The sequence below is a fragment of the Oncorhynchus tshawytscha genome, unplaced genomic scaffold, assembly GCF_018296145.1.
Source record: "Oncorhynchus tshawytscha isolate Ot180627B unplaced genomic scaffold, Otsh_v2.0 Un_scaffold_17_pilon_pilon, whole genome shotgun sequence".
NCBI lineage: Eukaryota > Metazoa > Chordata > Actinopteri > Salmoniformes > Salmonidae > Oncorhynchus > Oncorhynchus tshawytscha.
In genome coordinates, this window is record NW_024609830.1 from 1,563,142 (window position 1) to 1,583,143 (window position 20,002).

Below are 20,002 nucleotides of genomic sequence, written 5' to 3' on the forward strand. Positions count from 1 at the left end.
ACTCACACACACACACACACACATCACCCAACTCTGGTTAGCACACACAAACAAAATCAGATATTGTTTATTCCTTTCATATTAAGACTGTACAGAAATGAATACAACTTGGAATTAAATGTGACCTAAGCAGCATCAAAAGCCATGTCCATTGCCTCACAGGTTTGGTTTCTCCACAGGTCTAGGATCAGCAGATTGGTGTTAAGACGACACTTCACACACACTGCAGGTCTCCAGACCGACTGACTCAGGATCAGAGAATAACAGAGATCCTCTGATACACCAGGCAGCACATCAGTTTCCCAAGCCTCCAGACAGGAATACAGAACTGCATCATGGGCACTAAGAGGAGCAAATCCACACACCAGGGCCATATAGTACAACATGTAAACCATAACATACTACACAGTCCTACATACTTGGTAGAATATTTTACAGGTAACATGTACCGTAGCTGAAAGGAAATTATGTTGTCAGTAAACAGTTTGGCAAACATCTTCTATTTTGGAGTCAAACTATGTACAGTATCTACTGTATATAACGACAAGACTCATACTTACACCGCTTCACAATCTGTTTTTCTCTCCCCAGCTAAGATGTTAAACACAGAGGAGAAAGAGAACCTCACCCTCGTGCCCCTCTCTCCCTCTTGTAGTGTCTCAGTCAGTCAGTCCAGTATCTCCTTGATGCACCAGCAGCAGAGTACGAAGTAGAGGCACTCCTTGAGGGACTGGATGAAGCCGTAGGCAATGTTCCCACCAAGGAAGTTCTTCCCTCTGCCTAGGCCCATGGCCATGTCACGCAGGTTCTGCCCGAGGGAGGAGGGCATGGCCTGGGGGAGAGGACGCTGGGGGTGCATGGCTCTGTGGCACTGCTCCACACAGAGGACAGGAGGAAGAAATGATAGAAATGGGAGATGAGAGGAATAGGGGTCAGGTCAATCCCAGAGGAGTAGAGGAGGAAAGGAAGAGAAGACCAGGGTTGGACTGGGTGTGAGTGGACAGAGAGCTCCTCCTATAGTGACATCAACACTACCAACACTAGGGGGTGTTCTCTCAGCTCCTGATCTTTCTCTATTCTATTCTTCTACACTCTGGAACACAGACACACCAGTCACTCCTGGTTATGAAACTTTCTGTTCACTGGCTCTGGGTGTGTTCTGCACCCCACCACCCCTCTCTCTCTCCCTCCCTCCAGCTCTCTCTCTCTGCATCTCTAGGGTTTTTGCCAGTCTGGAACAGTCTCTCCCCATGTAAAGCATAATCTATCCACCACACCTACAGTACACCCCTCAGGATTGTTCCAGTATCACCTGCTCAATGCAGCTCTACTGTAAAAGCGCACAATATGCCTCCTCTCTTTGTCCAGGACTGTGTGACTGTCTATTGTTCCTCTCTTCTGGTAATCTGTGTTCTGAACAGGTTGAAATAAGTAAGCCCCACTATTCTGATTTCTATATTGTTGGATGACTACGTGGTGGTCATCGTCCAGGTTGAAATGATTGTGTGAATGACAGCTATAGGACATGTTATCACCAGAGGTCTGAATATAGAACATTTGCTGACATGGACCCTGCACCAATGCACATTCTCTAACCCCAGACCCTACTGTACACCTTGGCACTTAATGTAGAGGCACAACTAGCCTCTACCTCCCCCCTGCGGTAACTCAACTAGCCTCTACCTCCCCCTGCGGTAACTCAACTAGCCTCTACCTCCCCCTGCGGTAACTCAACTAGCCTCTACCTCCCCCTGCGGTAACTCAACTAGCCTCTACCTCCCCCTGCGGTAACTCAACTAGCCTCTACCTCCCCCTGCGGTAACTCAACTAGCCTCTACCTCCCCCTGCGGTAACTCAACTAGCCTCTACCTCCCCCTGCGGTAACTCAACTAGCCTCTACCTCCCCCTGCGGTAACTCAACTAGCCTCTACCTCCCCCTGCGGTAACTCAACGAGCCCCTACCTCCCCTGCGGTAACTCAACGAGCCCCTACCTCCCCCTGCGGCAACTCAACGAGCCCCTACCTCCCCCTGCGGCAACTCAACGAGCCCCTACCTCCCCCTGCGGCAACTCAACGAGCCCCTACCTCCCCTGCGGCAACTCAACGAGCCCCTACCTCCCCACTGCGGTAACTCAACTAGCCTCTTCCTCCCCCTGCGGTAACTCAACTAGCCTCTACCTCCCCCTGTGGGAACTCAACTAGCCTCTACCTCCCCCTGTGGGAACTCAACTAGCCTCTACCTCCCCCTGTGGCAACTCAACAAGCCTCTTCCTCCCCCTGTGGCAACTCAACAAGCCTCTTCCTCCCCCTGTGGCAACTCAACAAGCCTCTTCCTCCCCCTGTGGCAACTCAACAAGCCTCTTCCTCCCCCCTGTGGCAACTCAACAAGCCCCTTCCTCCCCCTGTGGCAACTCAACAAGCCCCTACCTCCCCCTGTGGCAACTCAACAAGCCCCTACCTCCCCCTGTGGCAACTCAACAAGCCCCTACCTCCCCTGTGGCAACTCAACAAGCCCCTACCTCCCCTGTGGCAACTCAACAAGCCCCTACCTCCCCCTGTGGCAACTCAACAAGCCCCTACCTCCCCCTGTGATAACTCAACAAGCCTCTACCTCCCCCTGTGGCAACTCAACAAGCCTCTACCTCCCCTGTGGCAACTCAAGAAGCCTCTACCTCCCCTGTGGCAACTCAACAAGCCTCTACCTCCCCTGTGGTAACTCAACAAGCCTCTACCTCCCCTGTGGCAACTCAAAAAGCCTCTACCTCCCCTGTGGCAACTCAACAAGCCTCTACCTCCCCTGTGGCAACTCAACAAGCCTCGTCCTCCCCTGTGGCAACTCAACAAGCCTCGTCCTCCCCCTGTGGCAACTCAACAAGCCTCGTCCTCCCCCCTGTGGCAACTCAACAAGCCTCCCCCTCCCCCTGTGGTAACTCAAGTAACTTCTTCCTGCCCGATCCTGTCTCTTTCCTTGTCCTCTCATAATCTCCTTGTTCGTCTCCTCAAAGTGTAGAACTTCAATTAAAACAATATATCATCCCCACCTGTATTTAGCAAAATAAATAAGGGGATATGTTCTATTTAATAGTTATGAATCAACATTTAAGAAAACACATCACAGGAGACCAAAGTGTAAATCCAGAAACTGCATTTTAAAGCCAAACTCACCAAGAAAGATGATTTCAGATACAGGTGTAAACATATGTATTTCCCCCCCAAAAGAACAAGAGTATTAAAAGAACAAGAACAAAAGAACAAGAGTATTACAACAGAACTGTAAAAAGTAAAATATTAAATCAATATTTGTGAAGGCTAATTGAAAATAACCCTTTGGCTTTCAAAACTCAAATTAAAAAGTACATCAAAACAACAATATAGAAAATTTAAAAAATGATTTCCATGCAACAAAGGCAACTGTGATGAACAATGACAACGCTAGAATGCTTCACAAATTATGTAGAGGATAGATGATTCCTTTTACACACACACCTTGGGGCTTGTATACTTCTTGTTGCCTATCCAGGACCTATAGTCACTTAAACAGTCTGTGACTAACACAGCTGTCCCTCCTGTGTGTTTGTGACAGAATGAAGCAAAGGCCTCACACACAGAGCACAAGTGCCACCATGTAAGAACTACACAACCCCTACACTCCCAACCATAAACTCTGATCATCCACACATCCTCTCTCACAACACATACACAAGCACGATGAGAAAGATGAAAACAATTACCTGTCCGGGTTCAGAGAGCCCTTTCTCATGACTAGAGTTGCAAAATTCAGATAACTTTCCCCAAATTCCCCGGTTTTCCAGAAATCCTGGTTAAAATAATCCTAGAATTACACAAGCGAATAAAACAGGAATTCCGTGAATCCTCCCTCCAACCAAGATTTCTAGAAAACCACAGGATTTTGCAACCCTACTGATGAGACAGAAATATTTTGTACAGCAGGTGGCAGATCCCAGTTTACTCTTCACTTCCACATTTACAGTTTGGTTTCAGCCTCCCTCAAAAACCTGGACATGGTTCATTGGCTAGAATCAAAATGAATTGGATTCAGAGAGAAAAGTATTCTGTGGGTATTACATGTGAAATACAGTATCTGGTTCTGTCCCACCCATGTTATTAATAACATCTAAACAATAAAGACTTTCATTTCAGAAACAAGAACTCAAACCGACCAATCAGATCTGATGTTATTTACAGGTGGAGTGGAAATCACTCCAATGAGAGCTGCGACATCAAGCAACCGTGACAACAACAAGTGACAACAGGAAGTAAGAATGAATGTGCAATAGAGGAGTGGATTGGCATCACTGGACCTGGGTGGTGAGAGTCAGTGATGGCCTGAGAGACCATGTGACAGGATCCAACGGTCCACTACATTTGGATTAAGTACATCAACTGACTGTACAATAAGCACAGTACATTAGGTGACAGACTGGAGTGAGGCGACTGCATCTAAGAAACAAGGCACGAGTAAAAGATACAAAACATATCATGAAGAGAAGGAGGGAGAGGATGATTCCTCCACGTTCTCTCCCTCTACTATCTTCTAATTCCAAGGAAAACAACACGTCAAAGTCCAACCTCTGACCAACGTTCGTGAAGCTCCCAGTTTTCCCTGCAGTGAGCTGAGAAGAAACACATCACACACTAATGCTAACGCTAAACGCTAATCTCCTGACCAAGTGTTGCAGCACATTTGGAGAGGAGATAAATTCATTGCTTTGAATGCTCTGGACCGAATGCTTTTGGCATTAAACACACTTCATCCAGTATGCCCCCCAACCTCTCCACTCCCCACCCGTCCAGACAAGAGACATGGCCAAAGATTGTCAAGGCAAACAGTTATTAACAACAAATCCATTGAAAAGCAAGAAAATATTGGCATTAATACGAACTACGATTCCAACACAGCACCGATTAAATTGTGACAGCAGCATTTGGGTTGACTGTGACATCGTCGTAGAATTGGTTGTGAGCTCTTTCAGATGACATCGTGTCTAGGTCTGATGACATCTCTAGATGTGGAACCTCCCCCCGGCCTCCTGCCTCTTCCCAGTCTTCTCTCCATCCCTCTCTATGTAAAGACACTATACTCCCAATGAAAGTACACATGACAGATACAGACTAGCACACTGTATGTTGGTGTAGGAGTCATCTCCATGGTTTCTGCTGCCCCAGTCCAACCAAGTTCACTTTCTTTGTCATGATCAGGACAGAAAGGTAAGACCAGTCCCATGCAGACAGACAGGGAGACCAGTCCCATGCAGACAGACAGGCGGATGTCAGATGGGCATGAATCACATCCTTTTATCAAACTCCACCTTCAGAGGCCAGAAAGAAACCTTGTCCATATTTGGACAGACGGAGACAATGGTTGTTGGCATAGCAACCCCCTTTTTGCATACAGAGACGTCCTCCGTGACATCACCAGGTATCACTCAGGGGGTCAATGGTCAAAGATGAAAGGTATTTTAATAGGAATGGCGTGAGGGTGAGTGAGGGCCCTGATTGGTGTGGACACAAAAATGTCTATGCATATTAACAGGAGGCCTGATCTCAGTCATGATTGGTTATTTATGTGTTCCACTGATATTTGATTGGCTGTTCCTGTGTTCCACTGATATTTGATTGGAGGGTCCATGTCTGAGCTCTCTGATGAGTCCAATCATCAGACAAGTCTTTGGAGTGCTTCTGTGACGGTGAGAGAAACTGTTTCCTCTGCTATGTCTGGATCAAGACCTCTCCCCCCCATCCCTCCATTCCTTTCTCTATGTTTCATTCCTCCCCTCCAAGGTGCATAGTCCTCCTTTACTATGATAGAATCATTCAGAAATGATACAATGGCATGATTGAATTAATAATGCTCCGTTTTTTACTAAATTGTATTAATTTCTGTCCCAATGAGAAGGAAAATAAAGTGTTCCTAGATGTTACTCCCACGTTCTTTGGAGGGATGGAGGGAGTGGACCTCGATGACAGAAGGAGGGATCACGGAGGTAACAGTGAGTCGTCCAGGAGGAGAGAAGGGTGTGAGGAAAAGCAGAGAGCAAATGATTTTGGCAGAAAGAGTGATAGAGGTGTTTTTTTTGGCTTTCCTTAATGTTGTCAGCACTGCTTATGTGTGTAGTGTTTCTGAGAGTGTGTGTTGCATTGCTGTATGTGTGTGTGTGTTCAGGCCCTGTGCTCCACTGGTTGTTGCAGACACACTTCACTGCCTGCTGATACGATGGGCAGTCTGTTGTCCATGTGGTAACTGATCAGGTGGCTCACACTCTCAAAGTGGTGGTCTTTGGTACGTACCTGAGTAGGACACACACACACACACACACACACACACACACACACACACACACACACACACACACACATAGAGAGGGTCAACAAAACATATCACGTCACAGCTGATAAGTGGGAAGGCTTCGGGTGGCTCGCTCTAACTCAGATACCTCTCCCTCCCAACTCACCACTCCCTCTGGGTCGACCAGTAGTAGGTGTTTGGGCTGACCCCCCTGTTGTCCAGTGAGGACGTACTGTCCAGGGGTGGTGCCTGACTCTCGGACCAGGAAGTCTCCGTCACGGGTCAGCAGTCTCTCAGCCTGCCTGCGACTCAGGCTGCCGTGGAACCAGGCCTCGCACTGCAGCTGTTCCACCAGAGGGGGCGCCGCTGAGACCCCCAGACCTGATACACCCAGGGAATCATCAAATGGCTCTGAGAGGAGAAGGAGAGAGGGCAGAGCGAGAGAGACGTTGTGAGACCATACGACCAGCCCAGACTCATTCTTGATGCATTCAGGATAACAATATTCTAATTTCCCCTATGTCCAAACCCAAATGAAAAAACAAATGACTTCTACTGTAGTGTAATTACTGCAATATAGCTGATAACCATTCTAATTAGTCTTATCTGTGACTGCTATAGACTGCATGGCCAGTTGATGTATTGTACACAGACTCTAGCTGATAGGGCCAACTGGGACTCACTCATGTCGAACGCATCTCTGTGAGCATTGCCATTGGCTGCAGCTGTTGTGGGGCGGGGTTTATCCACATTGACGTATGAAGGGTCATCACACAGGTCCCGCCCTCCCTCCTTTGCTCCCACTGAAACAACCAATCAGAGGAGTTTAATCACATAACTGTCTGTCAGTATCACCTGGGAGGTGTTCAGGGATGGGAAACATTTAGAGCAGAACAGATAAATAGAATATCTGTTCTGCAATGTCACAGATAGAAGAACCCAGATAATTCACAGGATGTATAAATCTGAGGCATCCGTTTAGAAATTCTTCTCACTACAACTACTAAGGACATGGTGATGAGAGGAAGTCCAGTGGGAGGAGATGGAGTTAGATGAACCTACTACAACTACTAAGGGCATGGTGATGAGAGGAAGTCCAGTGGGAGGAGATGGAGTTAGATGAACCTACTACAACTACTAAGGACATGGTGATGAGAGGAAGTCCAGTGGGAGGAGATGGAGTTAGATGAACCTACTACAACTACTAAGGACATGGTGATGAGAGGAAGTCCAGTGGGAGGAGATGGAGTTAGATGAACCTACTACAACTACTAAGGGCATGGTGATGAGAGGAAGTCCAGTGGGAGGAGATGGAGTTAGATGAACCTACTACAACTACTAAGGACATGGTGATGAGAGGAAGTCCTGTGGGAGGAGATGGAGTTAGATGAAACCTACTACAACTACTAAGGACATGGTGACCTCTAGTGGACAACCAGAGACTTACACAACCAGAGACTTTCTGTTTAACTATTCGTCACAGACGGATCGGGCGATTTCAGCAGAGCGAGTCGACAAAGACATAAAAGCGTAAATATGTACATTGCATTTCTAAATCTGAATGAGTGGGTGCTAAATATCCGTATTTACGATGAGCGTATTATTCAACTGCATCCTCTGCCCTAACCCATCTGGACAAGAGGAATACCTATGTGAGAATGCTGTTCATCGACTACAGCTCGGCATTCAACACCATAGCCCTCCAAGCTTCATCAAGCTCGAGACCCTGGGTCTCGACCCCGCCCTGTGCAACTGGGTACTGGACTTCCTGACGGGCCGCCCCAGGTGGTGAGGGTAGGCAACAACATCTATCCCCGCTGATCCTCAACACTGGGGCCCCACAAGGGTGATTATTGAGCCCTCTCCTGTACTCCCTGTTCACCCACGACTGCGTGGCCATGCACGCTCCAACTCAATCATCAAGTTTGCGGAGACACAACAGTGGTAGGCTTGATTACCAACAACGTTCAGAAGACGGCCTACAGGGAGGAGGTAAGGGCCCTCGGAGTGTGGTGTCAGGAAAATAACCTCACACTCAACGTCAACAAAACTAAGGAGATGATTGTGGACTTCAGGAAACAGCAGAGGGAACACCCCCATCCACATCGATGGAACAGTAGTGGAGAGGGTAGCAAGTTTTAAGTTCCTCGGCATACACATCACAGACAAACTGAATTGGTCCACTCACACAGACAGCATCGTGAGGAAGGCGCAGCAGCGCCTCTTCAACCTCAGGAGGCTGAAGAAATTCGGCTTGTCACCAAAAGCACTCACAAACTTCTACAGATGCACAATCGAGAGCATCCTGGCGGGCTGTATCACCGCCTGGTATGGCAACTGCACCGCCCTCAACCGTAAGGCTCTCCAGAGGGTAGTGAGGTCTGCACAACGCATCACCGGGGCAAACTAACTGCCCTCCAGGACACCTACACCACCCGATGCTACAGGAAGGCCATAAAGATCATCAAGGACATCAACCACCCGAGCCACTGCCTGTTCACCCCGCTGCCATCCAGAAGGCGAGGTCAGTACAGGTGCATCAAAGCTGGGACCGAGAGACAAAAACAGCTTCTATCTCAAGGCCATCAGACTGTTAAACAGCCACCACTAACATTGAGTGGCTACTGCCAACACACTGTCAATGTCACTGACTCTACTCCAGCCACTTTAATCATGGGAATCGATGGGAAATGATGTAAATATATCACTAGCCACTTTAAACAATGCTACCTTATATAATGTTATTTACCCTACATTGTTCATCTCATATGCATACGTTGATACTGTACTCTATATCATCGACTGCATCCTTATGTAATACATGTATCACTAGCCACTTTAACTATGCCACTTGGTTTACATACTTATCTCATATGTATATACTGTACCCGATATCATCTACTGTATCTTGCCTATGCTGCTCTGTACCATCACTCATTCATATATCCTTATGTACATATTCTTTATCCCCTTACACTGTGTATGACAGTAGTTTTTTTTTTGAATTGTTAGTTAGATTACTTGCTCGTTATTACTGCATTGTCGGAACTAGAAGCACAAGCATTTCGCTACACTCGCATTAACATCTGCTAACCATGTATGTGACAAATAAAATTTGATTTGATTTGATTTGTATGATAGATGAATTCCTCTGTCTCTCTTTCTCCCGCTCTTTTTTCCCCCAGCCCTTTCACTGTGTAACCAGCCATCATATCGGGTTAGTCCACTAGGGACTTTTCATTGCATTATGTTAGTAATCAACGTATAATCTATCCTGTGTGTGTTAATGTCATTCTGTGTGATTATTTAGTTAGTCAGTAAATAAATGAGCCAGTTTGTGTATCGCTGAATCATCATGCAGACTAGGGTTGGTGCAAGTCAACGAGGTTCAGAATGAGACTGATATGAGGTAATAATAATTCATGGATGACTAATATGATAAAGGTATATTCTGATATTCTTTAGTCAATTCGGGGAAATGGTAACTCATTAAACAAACTTTTTCTGTGGTACCCCAAGATTGCTAATGAGTTAATTGTTACGTCATTAATTTAATCACATAATCATTTAAACGTAGTAAATTGATTTAATTAAATAATTGTCATAGCATTAATGGTATTCACGTCACAACACCCCTATGGGAACACAGAGACCAGTTGACACACACACTGTCCGAGAGCAACACACACTGTCCGAGAGCAACACACACTGTCCGAGAGCAACACACACTGTCCGAGAGCAACACACACTGTCCGAGAGCAACACACACTGTCCTAGAGCAACATACACTGTCCTAGAGCAACACACACTGTCCTAGAGCAACACACACAGGGTCAATCTGACTCATTTCCTCTCACTGTGTCCGTGTCATTCTCTCACTGCAAGTCATTGTATTGTGTCACCTCATATCCTTTAGCTGTGTGTGTGTGTGTGTGTGAGAGAGAGAGAGAGAGTGAGAGGGATGGCTCACTTGGTAGAGGGGGAAGCGGCTGCTTGTGAATATCATTCTGACCCGGCTGTCCATAGGGCTGAAAAGACACACACCAGAAGCAATTAAGATACAGATGGAAAAACATACATTACACTGACCAACTGATGAGACACACACACACTGTGAGGTGAATAAGGTGAGCGCCAGAGAGAGTGGAAGACTAAGGCCTGCTGTGATGTGAGAGTGAGACTGGCTCAGATGATTAGCCTACATACTGAACTGCCCTCTCTCCCCTGGAGCTGCAGTCTGGATTCAATACAATGGACTAACAATTACTTGATATGTGTGTGTATGTATATATCTCACCAGCGTAGCCCCAGGGCGGGCCCTCATGTCCACCAGTCCCCCAGGAGGAGGTTGTTTCCCGGGGAAGTTATTATAGTACGGAACATCTGCAGGGGGCGGTGCTCCCTCATCTTCCTCTTCCTCCCATGCTGAGCCGTCAAACGGAGCCATCCTGAGAAAGGGGAGAGGAGTTAGAACTCAGGAGTGACACACACACACACACACACACACACACACCTGTCATGGGGGGTGACCAGTTTGGGGGGGTTCTTCAGGTACTGTTTGAAGCGTAGTTCGAAGGCCTGCCCTATGGTACTGATGACTTCCTGGGCCAAGCCCTCCGAACACTCCAGGATATGACACGCTGGACAGAAAAGAAGCAGAGAGGAGGGTAAACAACAGAGGTAAGGAAACAGAATATTGGCACTGCCTCGCTGTCCAAAGAAAGGTACTGAACAGGGATTTGATGTGCTGCTGGATAAATATATTGAGTTTGTGTTTATTTTTACAGGGACAGTGCACATTAATCAATGTTTCAGTAAAAGTGCCAGTTTTAGCCAGCTGGCTAATTTTCAACTGCAGTCCCTGGGCAGGTTATTAAAAACAATTACAATATAGACAATCAATGAGCAGTGAGCACACGCAGAATAATATAGGACAAGCAACACGTAGCATGCAGACAAAGCAATAGCACAAAAAGCAACAAAACACATAAAAGCAACAAAGTGGAGGGATGACATTGATGTAAGGTACTGAACAAGGACTGGATGTGCTGCTGGATAAATCTATTGGAGGGATGACATTGATGTAAGGTACTGAACAAGGACTGGATGTGCTGCTGGATAAATCTATTGGAGGGATGACATTGATGTAAGGTACTGGACAAGGACTGGATGTGCTGCTGGATAAATCTATTGGAGGGATGACATTGATGTAAGGTACTGGACAAGGACTGGATGTGCTGCTGGATAAATCTATTGGAGGGATGACATTGATGTAAGGTACTGAACAAGGACTGGATGTGCTGCTGGATAAATCTATTGGAGGGATGACATTGATGTAAGGTACTGAACAAGGACTGGATGTGCTGCTGGATAAATCTATTGGAGGGATGACATTGATGTAAGGTACTGAACAAGGACTGGATGTGCTGCTGGATAAATCTATTGGAGGGATGACATTGATGTAAGGTACTGAACAAGGACTGGATGTGCTGCTGGATAAATCTATTGGAGGGATGACATTGATGTAAGGTACTGAACAAGGACTGGATGTGCTGCTGGATAAATCTATTGGAGGGATGACATTGATGTAAGGTACTGAACAAGGACTGGATGTGCTGCTGGATAAATCTATTGGAGGGATGACATTGATGTAAGGTACTGAACAAGGACTGGATGTGCTGCTGGATAAATCTATTGGAGGGATGACATTGATGTAAGGTACTGAACAAGGACTGGATGTGCTGCTGGATAAATCTATTGGAGGGATGACATTGATGTAAGGTACTGAACAAGGACTGGATGTGCTGCTGGATAAATCTATTGGAGGGATGACATTGATGTAAGGTACTGAACAAGGACTGGATGTGCTGCTGGATAAATCTATTGGAGGGATGACATTGATGTAAGGTACTGAACAAGGACTGGATGTGCTGCTGGATAAATCTATTGGAGGGATGACATTGATGTAAGGTACTGAACAAGGACTGGATGTGCTGCTGGATAAATCTATTGGAGGGATGACATTGATGTAAGGTACTGAACAAGGACTGGATGTGCTGCTGGATAAATCTATTGGAGGGATGACATTGACGTAAGGTACTGAACAAGGACTGGATGTGCTGCTGGATAAATCTATTGGAGGGATGACATTGATGTAAAGTACTGAACAAGGACTGGATGTGCTGCTGGATGAATCTATTGGAGGGATGACATTGATGTAAGGTACTGAACAAGGACTGGATGTGCTGCTGGATAAATCTATTGGAGGGATGACATTGATGTAAGGTACTGAACAAGGACTGGATGTGCTGCTGGATAAATCTATTGGAGGGATGACATTGATGTAAGGTACTGAACAAGGACTGGATGTGCTGCTGGATAAATCTATTGGAGGGATGACATTGATGTAAGGTACTGAACAAGGACTGGATGTGCTGCTGGATAAATCTACTGGAGGGATGACATTGATGTAAGGTACTGAACAAGGACTGGATGTGCTGCTGGATAAATCTATTGGAGGGATGACATTGATTGATGAACAAGGACTAATGTGCTGCTGGTACTGAACAAGGACTGGATGTGCTGCTGGATAAATCTATTGGAGGGATGACATTGATGTAAGGTACTGAACAAGGACTGGATGTGCTGCTGGATAAATCTACTGGAGGGATGACATTGATGTAAGGTACTGAACAAGGACTGGATGTGCTGCTGGATAAATCTATTGGAGTGATGACATTGATGTAAGGTACTGAACAAGGACTGGATGTGCTGCTGGATAAATCTATTGGAGGGATGACATTGATGTAAGGTACTGAACAAGGACTGGATGTGCTGCTGGATAAATCTACTGGAGGGATGACATTGATGTAAGGTACTGAACAAGGACTGGATGTGCTGCTGGATAAATCTATTGGAGGGATGACATTGATGTAAGGTACTGAACAAGGACTGGATGTGCTGCTGGATAAATCTACTAGAGGGATGACATTGAGTCTCACCTCTCTGGTTGACTGGGTCTTTGGCCACGTATGCTACATACTCTGCTGTGTCCTGAGGGAGAGAAAAGAGAAGAGGGGGATGGGGAGGAGGAAGAGAGGGTGGGAGGGGTAAATGAGAGGGAAATATGAAGAGGAGGGTGAGGAGAAAAGGGGAGTCAGAAGAGTGGGTGAGTCAGAAGAGAGAAGGAAGCAAAGACATTGAGTCGGAAGAGCTGTTAACACACAATGATCTAGAGAGGAGGAAGAGCTGTTAACACACAATGATCTACAGAGGAGGAAGAGTTATTAACACAATGATCTAGAGAGGAGGAAGAGCTGTTAACACACAATGATCTACAGAGGAGGAAGAGAGTAGGAGGAAGAGCTGGAAAAGAAAGAATACATGTCTGAGGAAGAGAGGTAGGGAGTCCCACTGACGTGGATGAAGAGTAGTAGATGGACAGAGTGAAGCAGGGAGAGAGAGAGGCATAGAGGAGTAGATGGGTGGACAGAGTGAAGCAGGGAGAGAGAGGCATAGAGGAGTAGATGGGTGGACAGAGTGAAAGGAGTAGATGGACAGAGAGAGAGAGGCATAGAGGAGTAGATGGATGGACAGAGTGAAGCAGAGAGCGAGAGAGGCATAGAGGAGTAGATGGATGGACAGAGTGAAGCAGGGAGAGAGCGAGAGAGGCATAGAGGAGTAGATGGATGGACAGAGTGAAGCAGGGAGAGAGAGAGAGGCATAGAGGAGTAGATGGATGGACAGAGTGAAGCAGGGAGAGAGCGAGAGGCATAGAGGAGTAGATGGATGGACAGAGTGAAGCAGGGAGAGAGCGAGAGAGGCATAGAGGAGTAGATGGATGGCAGAGTGAAGCAGGGGAGAGAGAGAGGCATAGAGGGTAGAGATGGACAGAGTGAAGCAGGGAGAGAGCGAGAGAGGCATAGAGGTAGATGGATGGACAGAGTGAAGCAGGGAGAGAGCGAGAGAGGCATAGAGGAGTAGATGGATGGACAGAGTGAAGCAGGGAGAGAGCGAGAGAGGCATAGAGGAGTAGATGGATGGACAGAGTGAAGCAGGTAGATGGATGGACAGAGTGAAGCAGGGAGAGAGAGAGAGAGAGGCATAGAGGAGATAGATGGATGGACAGAGTAGAAGCAGGAAGAGAGAGAGAGAGGCATAGAGGAGTAGATGGGTGGTCAGAGTGAAGCAGGGAGAGAGGGAGAGAGGCATAGAGGAGTAGATGGATGGACAGAGTGAAGCAGGGAGAGAGAGAGAGAGGCATAGAGGAGTAGATGGGTGGTCAGAGGGAAGCAGGGAGAGAGAGAGGGAGGCATAGAGAAGTAGATGGATGGACAGAGGCAGAGCAATGAATAGAGTGGGGATAGAGGATGGATAGTGAGGTGAGCGAGGGAGAGGGCTATATGACTCACTGGGTCTCCTCCAGAAGCGAAAGAGATGGACTGCATGTGATGATTTGCAATTATCTGTGAAAAGAGAGAGAAAGAGAGAGAAGAGAAAGAAAGAGATATTTTAGCATGATAAAGAGTTGAGTTGTAGAGGTGGAGAGATAGAGAGAGAGATCATGTTTCTCCATTCAGCAGTATGGGTTGGTTCCATTGACAGTTAGATATAGTGTATACTAAATACCTAACTGACTGGATGATGTAATTAACACCATGTAACAGTCTGTAATAACAAACCCAGATAGCTCAATAACAACAATCACTCATTCAGGATCCATGCCCGAATGTGCTTGTGTGTGTGTGTCACCTGTTTGCAGTCGGAGGCCAGCAGGTTGAGGCTGCTGGTAGAGACCGTCAGGCTGATGGTCATCCCAGCAAACTGCAGGTTACGTTTCCCCAGAATGGACGTCATACAGCGAGACGACGGCTGGAGGGGGAGGGACATTCATGTTAAACAGAAGGCCAACATGGAAAGAAAGATTTCACCAATAAGGAAGATTAAACAGAATATATTCTAAAGGATAACAACAGAGCATAGTAAACGTACTGTACAATATACAGAGAAGAATGTGTGTGTGTGAAGGCAATAGAAAGGGAGAAGCATGTCTGAGCCGTGTGTGTGTGTGTGTGTGTGTGTGTGTGTGTGTATATGGAAGAACAGCTGCAGGCTGCCAGTGATCCTGTCTGACTCTGCTCTGTTCAATGGTTCATATGGTCAACTGAAGCTTGTCAAGTCTCCCACAGTCTCCCAGGGCCAGACATGATTTAGCCAAACCAGTCTGTTGGGTATATAGCTGTTTTATGTAGTGTTTGGGTGGATGCTTTAAGTTTTACTGGAATGTCCCCAGAAAGACGGACTGGGCCCGGCCCAGTTGGAGTTGGCTTAGTCTCGGCACACACAACTTAGTCACAAGTCTCCCTCATACAAGGGGCAGTGTGTACATGTGTGAGAGAGACAGTGAGAGAGAAAGAGAGAGACAGAGGTAATTACCTGGAAGTACCACTGACCACAGAGTGGTCAATCCAGCTAAATCCAGATCCAACAACGCCCTGACCACGGCCCTCCACTTAACACATAAATAAATAATACTCTGTGTGTGTGTGTATATTGGTGTACCTTTCTCTTGCGTTGGGCTCCTTTGGCTCCAGGCACTGCCTCACACACCACTGAGATAGCCTCTCTGAAACAACAACACGTGTGAGAATCTCTCTGTAACACACTTGTGCGGATTTCACACTGTGCAGCAGATTAGATGAAATCTGGCAACGTGACAGACTTGATCATCCTGACAACCACACTCATCCTCACCATGGATACAAACATCACTATAGAAACCAGAAGGAAACCACCAGGATTCCAGAACATGCTAATTTAGAGGTTGTGAGGGCGGTAGGCACACACACACAATACTGTTAAACCTATACAGTCCTTTCAGATTGGCCAACATGGAATGGGTAGCGGCTAGGGACCAAAATAGAACAGGGCAAAAAAGAGAACTGGGGGATATGAACTGGAGATAAATAATGCATTTGTATGTGAAAAGGAGGTAGCTAGTAAGAATACATTTTGTGATTTGCAATGTTTTGAACCAGAGCCCTATACAACACTTAGCTCTAACTACATGGCTCTGTTTTGAACCAGAGCCCTATACAACACTTAGCTCTAACTACATGGCTCTGTTTTGTACTACCTAACCACAGTACATCCGCGTGCAGTAACTTGATCATTAGCCTTAAACAACAGCTTAAACGGTTAGTTCACCCAAATGACAAAATAACACATTGGTTTCCTTACCCTGTAAGCAGTCTAAGGACAAGGTATGACAGCAATCCATGCCTTGGTTTGGTTTTGCTGGCGCTGTTTCCAAATGCTAACGTTTTAGCAATTGTTGCACAAATCCCATTCAAGTCATGGTACTGATATTAGCATTTTCCACGCATCATGTTCAAATCATCTATAAGTGACTTTGTTGAGCTTCACAATACATTTGAGATACTTCCGGGGGATTTTGATTGTCATAATGTTTCCATAGACTGCTTACAGGGTAACGAAACCAATATGACATTTTGTAATTGGTTGAACTAGCCCTTGAACAATTGGAGGTTCTCACCTGGTGACCTGAGTTCTGGTGTTGAAGTCCAGCGCCCTCATAGACTGTAGCACCTCCACACAGCCCATATACTACACAGGAAATAAAGAGGAGACGCATATGAATAGGGATGCCACATCCTACAGCACTCCTCTCCACACAGCCCATACACTACACAGGAAACAGGAAAGGAACTCATATGAACTTGGATTCCATTTCCTCCAGAACACCCATATTGCCCGGAGGGGCAGATGGAAACAGATAGAGACAGACGGAAAGATGGACAGACAAGAGAATAGATCATTTTGAGAGAGCAACAGAAAAATGGACAGATATGGAAAGTTAAAGAAATATGCAAGTACTAGCCTATAGGCCTACATCCTACAAACTGAAAAACAGAGAACAACCAACTCTTACCCGTACTGAGTAGGCGACCCCAGTGGTGCTGACTACATGGTCTGAGTGTAGCCATCCTCTGGTGGGCTTGTTGACGAAGGAGCCGTGGCGTGTCCACTCATCTCCCCCCAACTGCCCCCCCTCCACCCGCGCCCTCCTGGACGCCCCACCCAGCCGGTTCATATCCTGCAGAGGGGGGCGATGGGGGGGAGAGGGGGCTGTTAAACAGGGAGGGGGGTGAGGAGTGGGAGAGCTGGAACTGTTACCCCCTGAAGACCCCATGGGGGCTTGAGCCCGCTGAGGCCTGCTGGAGACCTTGAGGCCTGGGAGTAGAGTAGCAGAGACGCCCAGGCGAAGGGCTCCCATCCTGGGGAAGAAGGAACAGAGCGTGGTGGGGCTGTTCTCAGCCCGGCGGGGGGAGGAAGGGGGAGGATGGGGGTGAGAGAGGAGGAGGAGAGGGAGGAGGTTAGCCCAGGAGGGGTGAGGGGGTTGCGGGGGTGGAAGGGGGGAGGGACAAGGGGTTGGAGTTGGTATTGTCATTCGAACTGAGAGATTCACTCCGGAAGTGAGTGTACTTAGTTTTAGGGACCAGCTCCATCATGGATCTAAGATGTTATTTCAGTGTTTCTCTAACAAGTCCACACACTCTGGTGTGATTCAGTCTAAACAACAACGGTGGTTCATTCTCTCTTTCTCTGTATTATCAGTCTCCCGCTCAAAAACTCGCTCGTCTTTCTTTCCCTCTCAGTGACCGTTGTCTGTCCGTCCACCCTGTTTTATATCCTCCCGTCATTGTCAGGCAGTGCGGCAGACACTGCGCAAGAAACACCATCTACAAGAAAGAGGAGAGCAGCAAGAGGAGCGATTGAAGGATCACTAAGAGTCTAACCCAGCACACTGATGGAGTGATACTCAGTTGTTTGGTGTCTTCGCTGTCAGTCTTACAACATGTTATCACTTTCAATCCACAGAAATGAATGCCACTTTCCAATAGACAGAATCAAAAAGGATTTTCTGAAAAATGCTGTTTGAGCACATCAGCATGTCAACTAATGTAGCATGGCACTTAAGTCCAGTTGTTCATCTTTGAGCACCATGGAGATTCCACATACAACCTCAGAATGTGATTGTCTATTGACACAGACACTCAGGTGGTATGAGTTACTGCATCAAGAGGCCTACCCTCATGTGTCTGTGTGTGTTAGCATGTGTTGGAGTAGAAACCTACTCTTCTGCCTGTAAATGGCACAGTGTGTGAGTCTGTGGTGTGTGGTGTGTGTGTGCGCGTTTCAGCGTGTCTGTCAGGGCAGTAGCTGACTAGCCTCTCTTGCCTGACACGGGCCCATAAAAACCCTATTAGCTGCCAACGAGTAGATCAGAAGGGACACACACACACAGTGCTGATACGCACACACACTGCCAAGACACAGCAGTGACGGGTCGATACAACAGAGTAAGATTATCTGCAGAGCTTAATATAGCAAAGTTCTGTTAAGACCTGCTGATCTATGGCCAGACACCAATTCTGGCAGGGAAAATCTCTATCCCTCCTGCTTTTTATTCCTCTCTCTCTCTTTATCCCTCTTTCTCTCCTGTGAGCAGTTTTGTTTCAGGTTCCAAGGCTGCTGGAGAATACTCCTAAGTAATTTAACTCTTCCTCCTCTGTACTCTTTCACTCTCTCTTTTCCTCACTCCCTCTCTCTCTTCCTCCAGATGGTCTCGTGTCCTCTCTGGATGGCCTTGGCCTTCTCCCTCTCTTTCTCTCCCTCTTCCTCTCTCTTCCTCCAGATCACCTCCTGTACAGTCTCTCTCCCTCTCTCTGCGCTTCTCTCTCCCCTCAGCTTGTCCTCTCCTATCCTCTCCTGGAATCCCTCTCTCCTCCTCCACACTGTTTTCTGTGCCTCCCTCAGTAGCCGCTGCACTTCCTCCTTCTCTCGCTCCACCACTTCCTGCCTTCTCTTCCAAATGATCTCTCGCTCCCCCTCTCCCCCCCCCTCGTCTCCTTTCCCGTTCTCCAGACTGTCCTCTTAAACAGTCCCTCTACTTCAAAGATTGTCTGTCTCTCTCCACACTCACTCTGTAACTACAGCCAGAGTCTATACAATGCACATAACCTAGTAACAGACACCACTAGATAAGAAAAAGACCAGATGCTGGGCTTGTCCCTGACTGAAGTTTCTGATATGGCTAAAACCGTAGGTAGAGCTGTTCTAGAACATTGCTGCCCTGGTTAGAGTGGATATGTTCTGGAGCACCATAGCATCAGAAGTGCTTGAGTTGGAGAAGTTGCCTCTTTCTGGTTACAGAAACAGTGACACACACAGTGGTGATGTAACAAGAGAGAATGTAGGTCATTGGCTGATGACACCACCGGTGCGATTGTTTTGATGATAATGAGACCTGAATGGTACTGGAGGCTTGTTAGAGAACTCAATCACCCAGTCATTACACTTAAACTTCCCTTCCCTCTCCTTATGGATACCACAGAAAGTCTTGTTTAAACAAGCCACGCCAATAGTCAGTTACCTGAGAGAAGCATGTGTATTTCTTGACACAGCACAGTACGATACAGTACTAGCCTAACTAGAAACACTGAGTTAACTACAGTCCGAACAATCTGTATAGTCCATCCAAAGAGAAAACTAAATTTGTCTTACATGAACAGTCTCCAGCCGCAAGACACAGCTCACAGGACTGAATAGTGGAGGTTGAACCAAGAATATAACTCCAGGGGCTTGTCAGCTCACAGGACTGAATAGTGGAGG

The 20,002-nt window shown here is 46.8% G+C and overlaps 2 protein-coding genes across 3 annotated transcripts; both read right to left on the reverse strand.

Annotated features, from left to right (window-relative positions):
* Window positions 1-51: 51 nt before the first annotated feature.
* LOC112222666 (lens epithelial cell protein LEP503) lies at window positions 52-1,945 on the reverse strand. Of its 2 annotated transcripts, none has more exons than XR_002949176.2 (2): window positions 561-1,944; window positions 52-342 (listed from the first exon to the last, which is right to left on the reverse strand). XR_002949176.2 is itself a non-coding variant. In XM_042319320.1 (2 exons), exon 1 carries the CDS (start codon window positions 857-859, stop codon window positions 668-670), a length of 192 nt encoding a protein of 63 aa, XP_042175254.1. In that variant the 5' UTR covers window positions 860-1,945; the 3' UTR covers window positions 52-342; window positions 629-667. The 2 variants fall into 2 exon arrangements, 1 of the variants encoding a protein (XP_042175254.1); XM_042319320.1 differs by having other exon boundaries at window positions 629-1,945.
* Window positions 1,946-3,128: 1,183 nt separating this feature from the next.
* On the reverse strand, window positions 3,129-18,069 carry shc1 (SHC (Src homology 2 domain containing) transforming protein 1). The gene is given in 14 exon segments (XM_024385390.2): window positions 3,129-6,309; window positions 6,474-6,718; window positions 6,991-7,110; window positions 10,278-10,335; window positions 10,605-10,755; window positions 10,821-10,947; window positions 13,309-13,360; window positions 14,719-14,772; window positions 15,059-15,178; window positions 15,869-15,932; window positions 16,863-16,933; window positions 17,259-17,668; window positions 17,671-17,721; window positions 17,724-18,069. Coding segments are annotated over 14 exon segments (1,767 nt in total). The 5' UTR covers window positions 17,839-18,069; the 3' UTR covers window positions 3,129-6,180.
* Between the last annotated feature and the right edge of the window lie 1,933 nt (window positions 18,070-20,002).

Bases quoted from the DNA above. Each gene is read 5' to 3' on its own strand.
- LOC112222666 (XM_042319320.1), bottom strand. From the start codon at position 859: ATGCACCCCCAGCGTCCTCTCCCCCAGGCCATGCCCTCCTCCCTCGGG.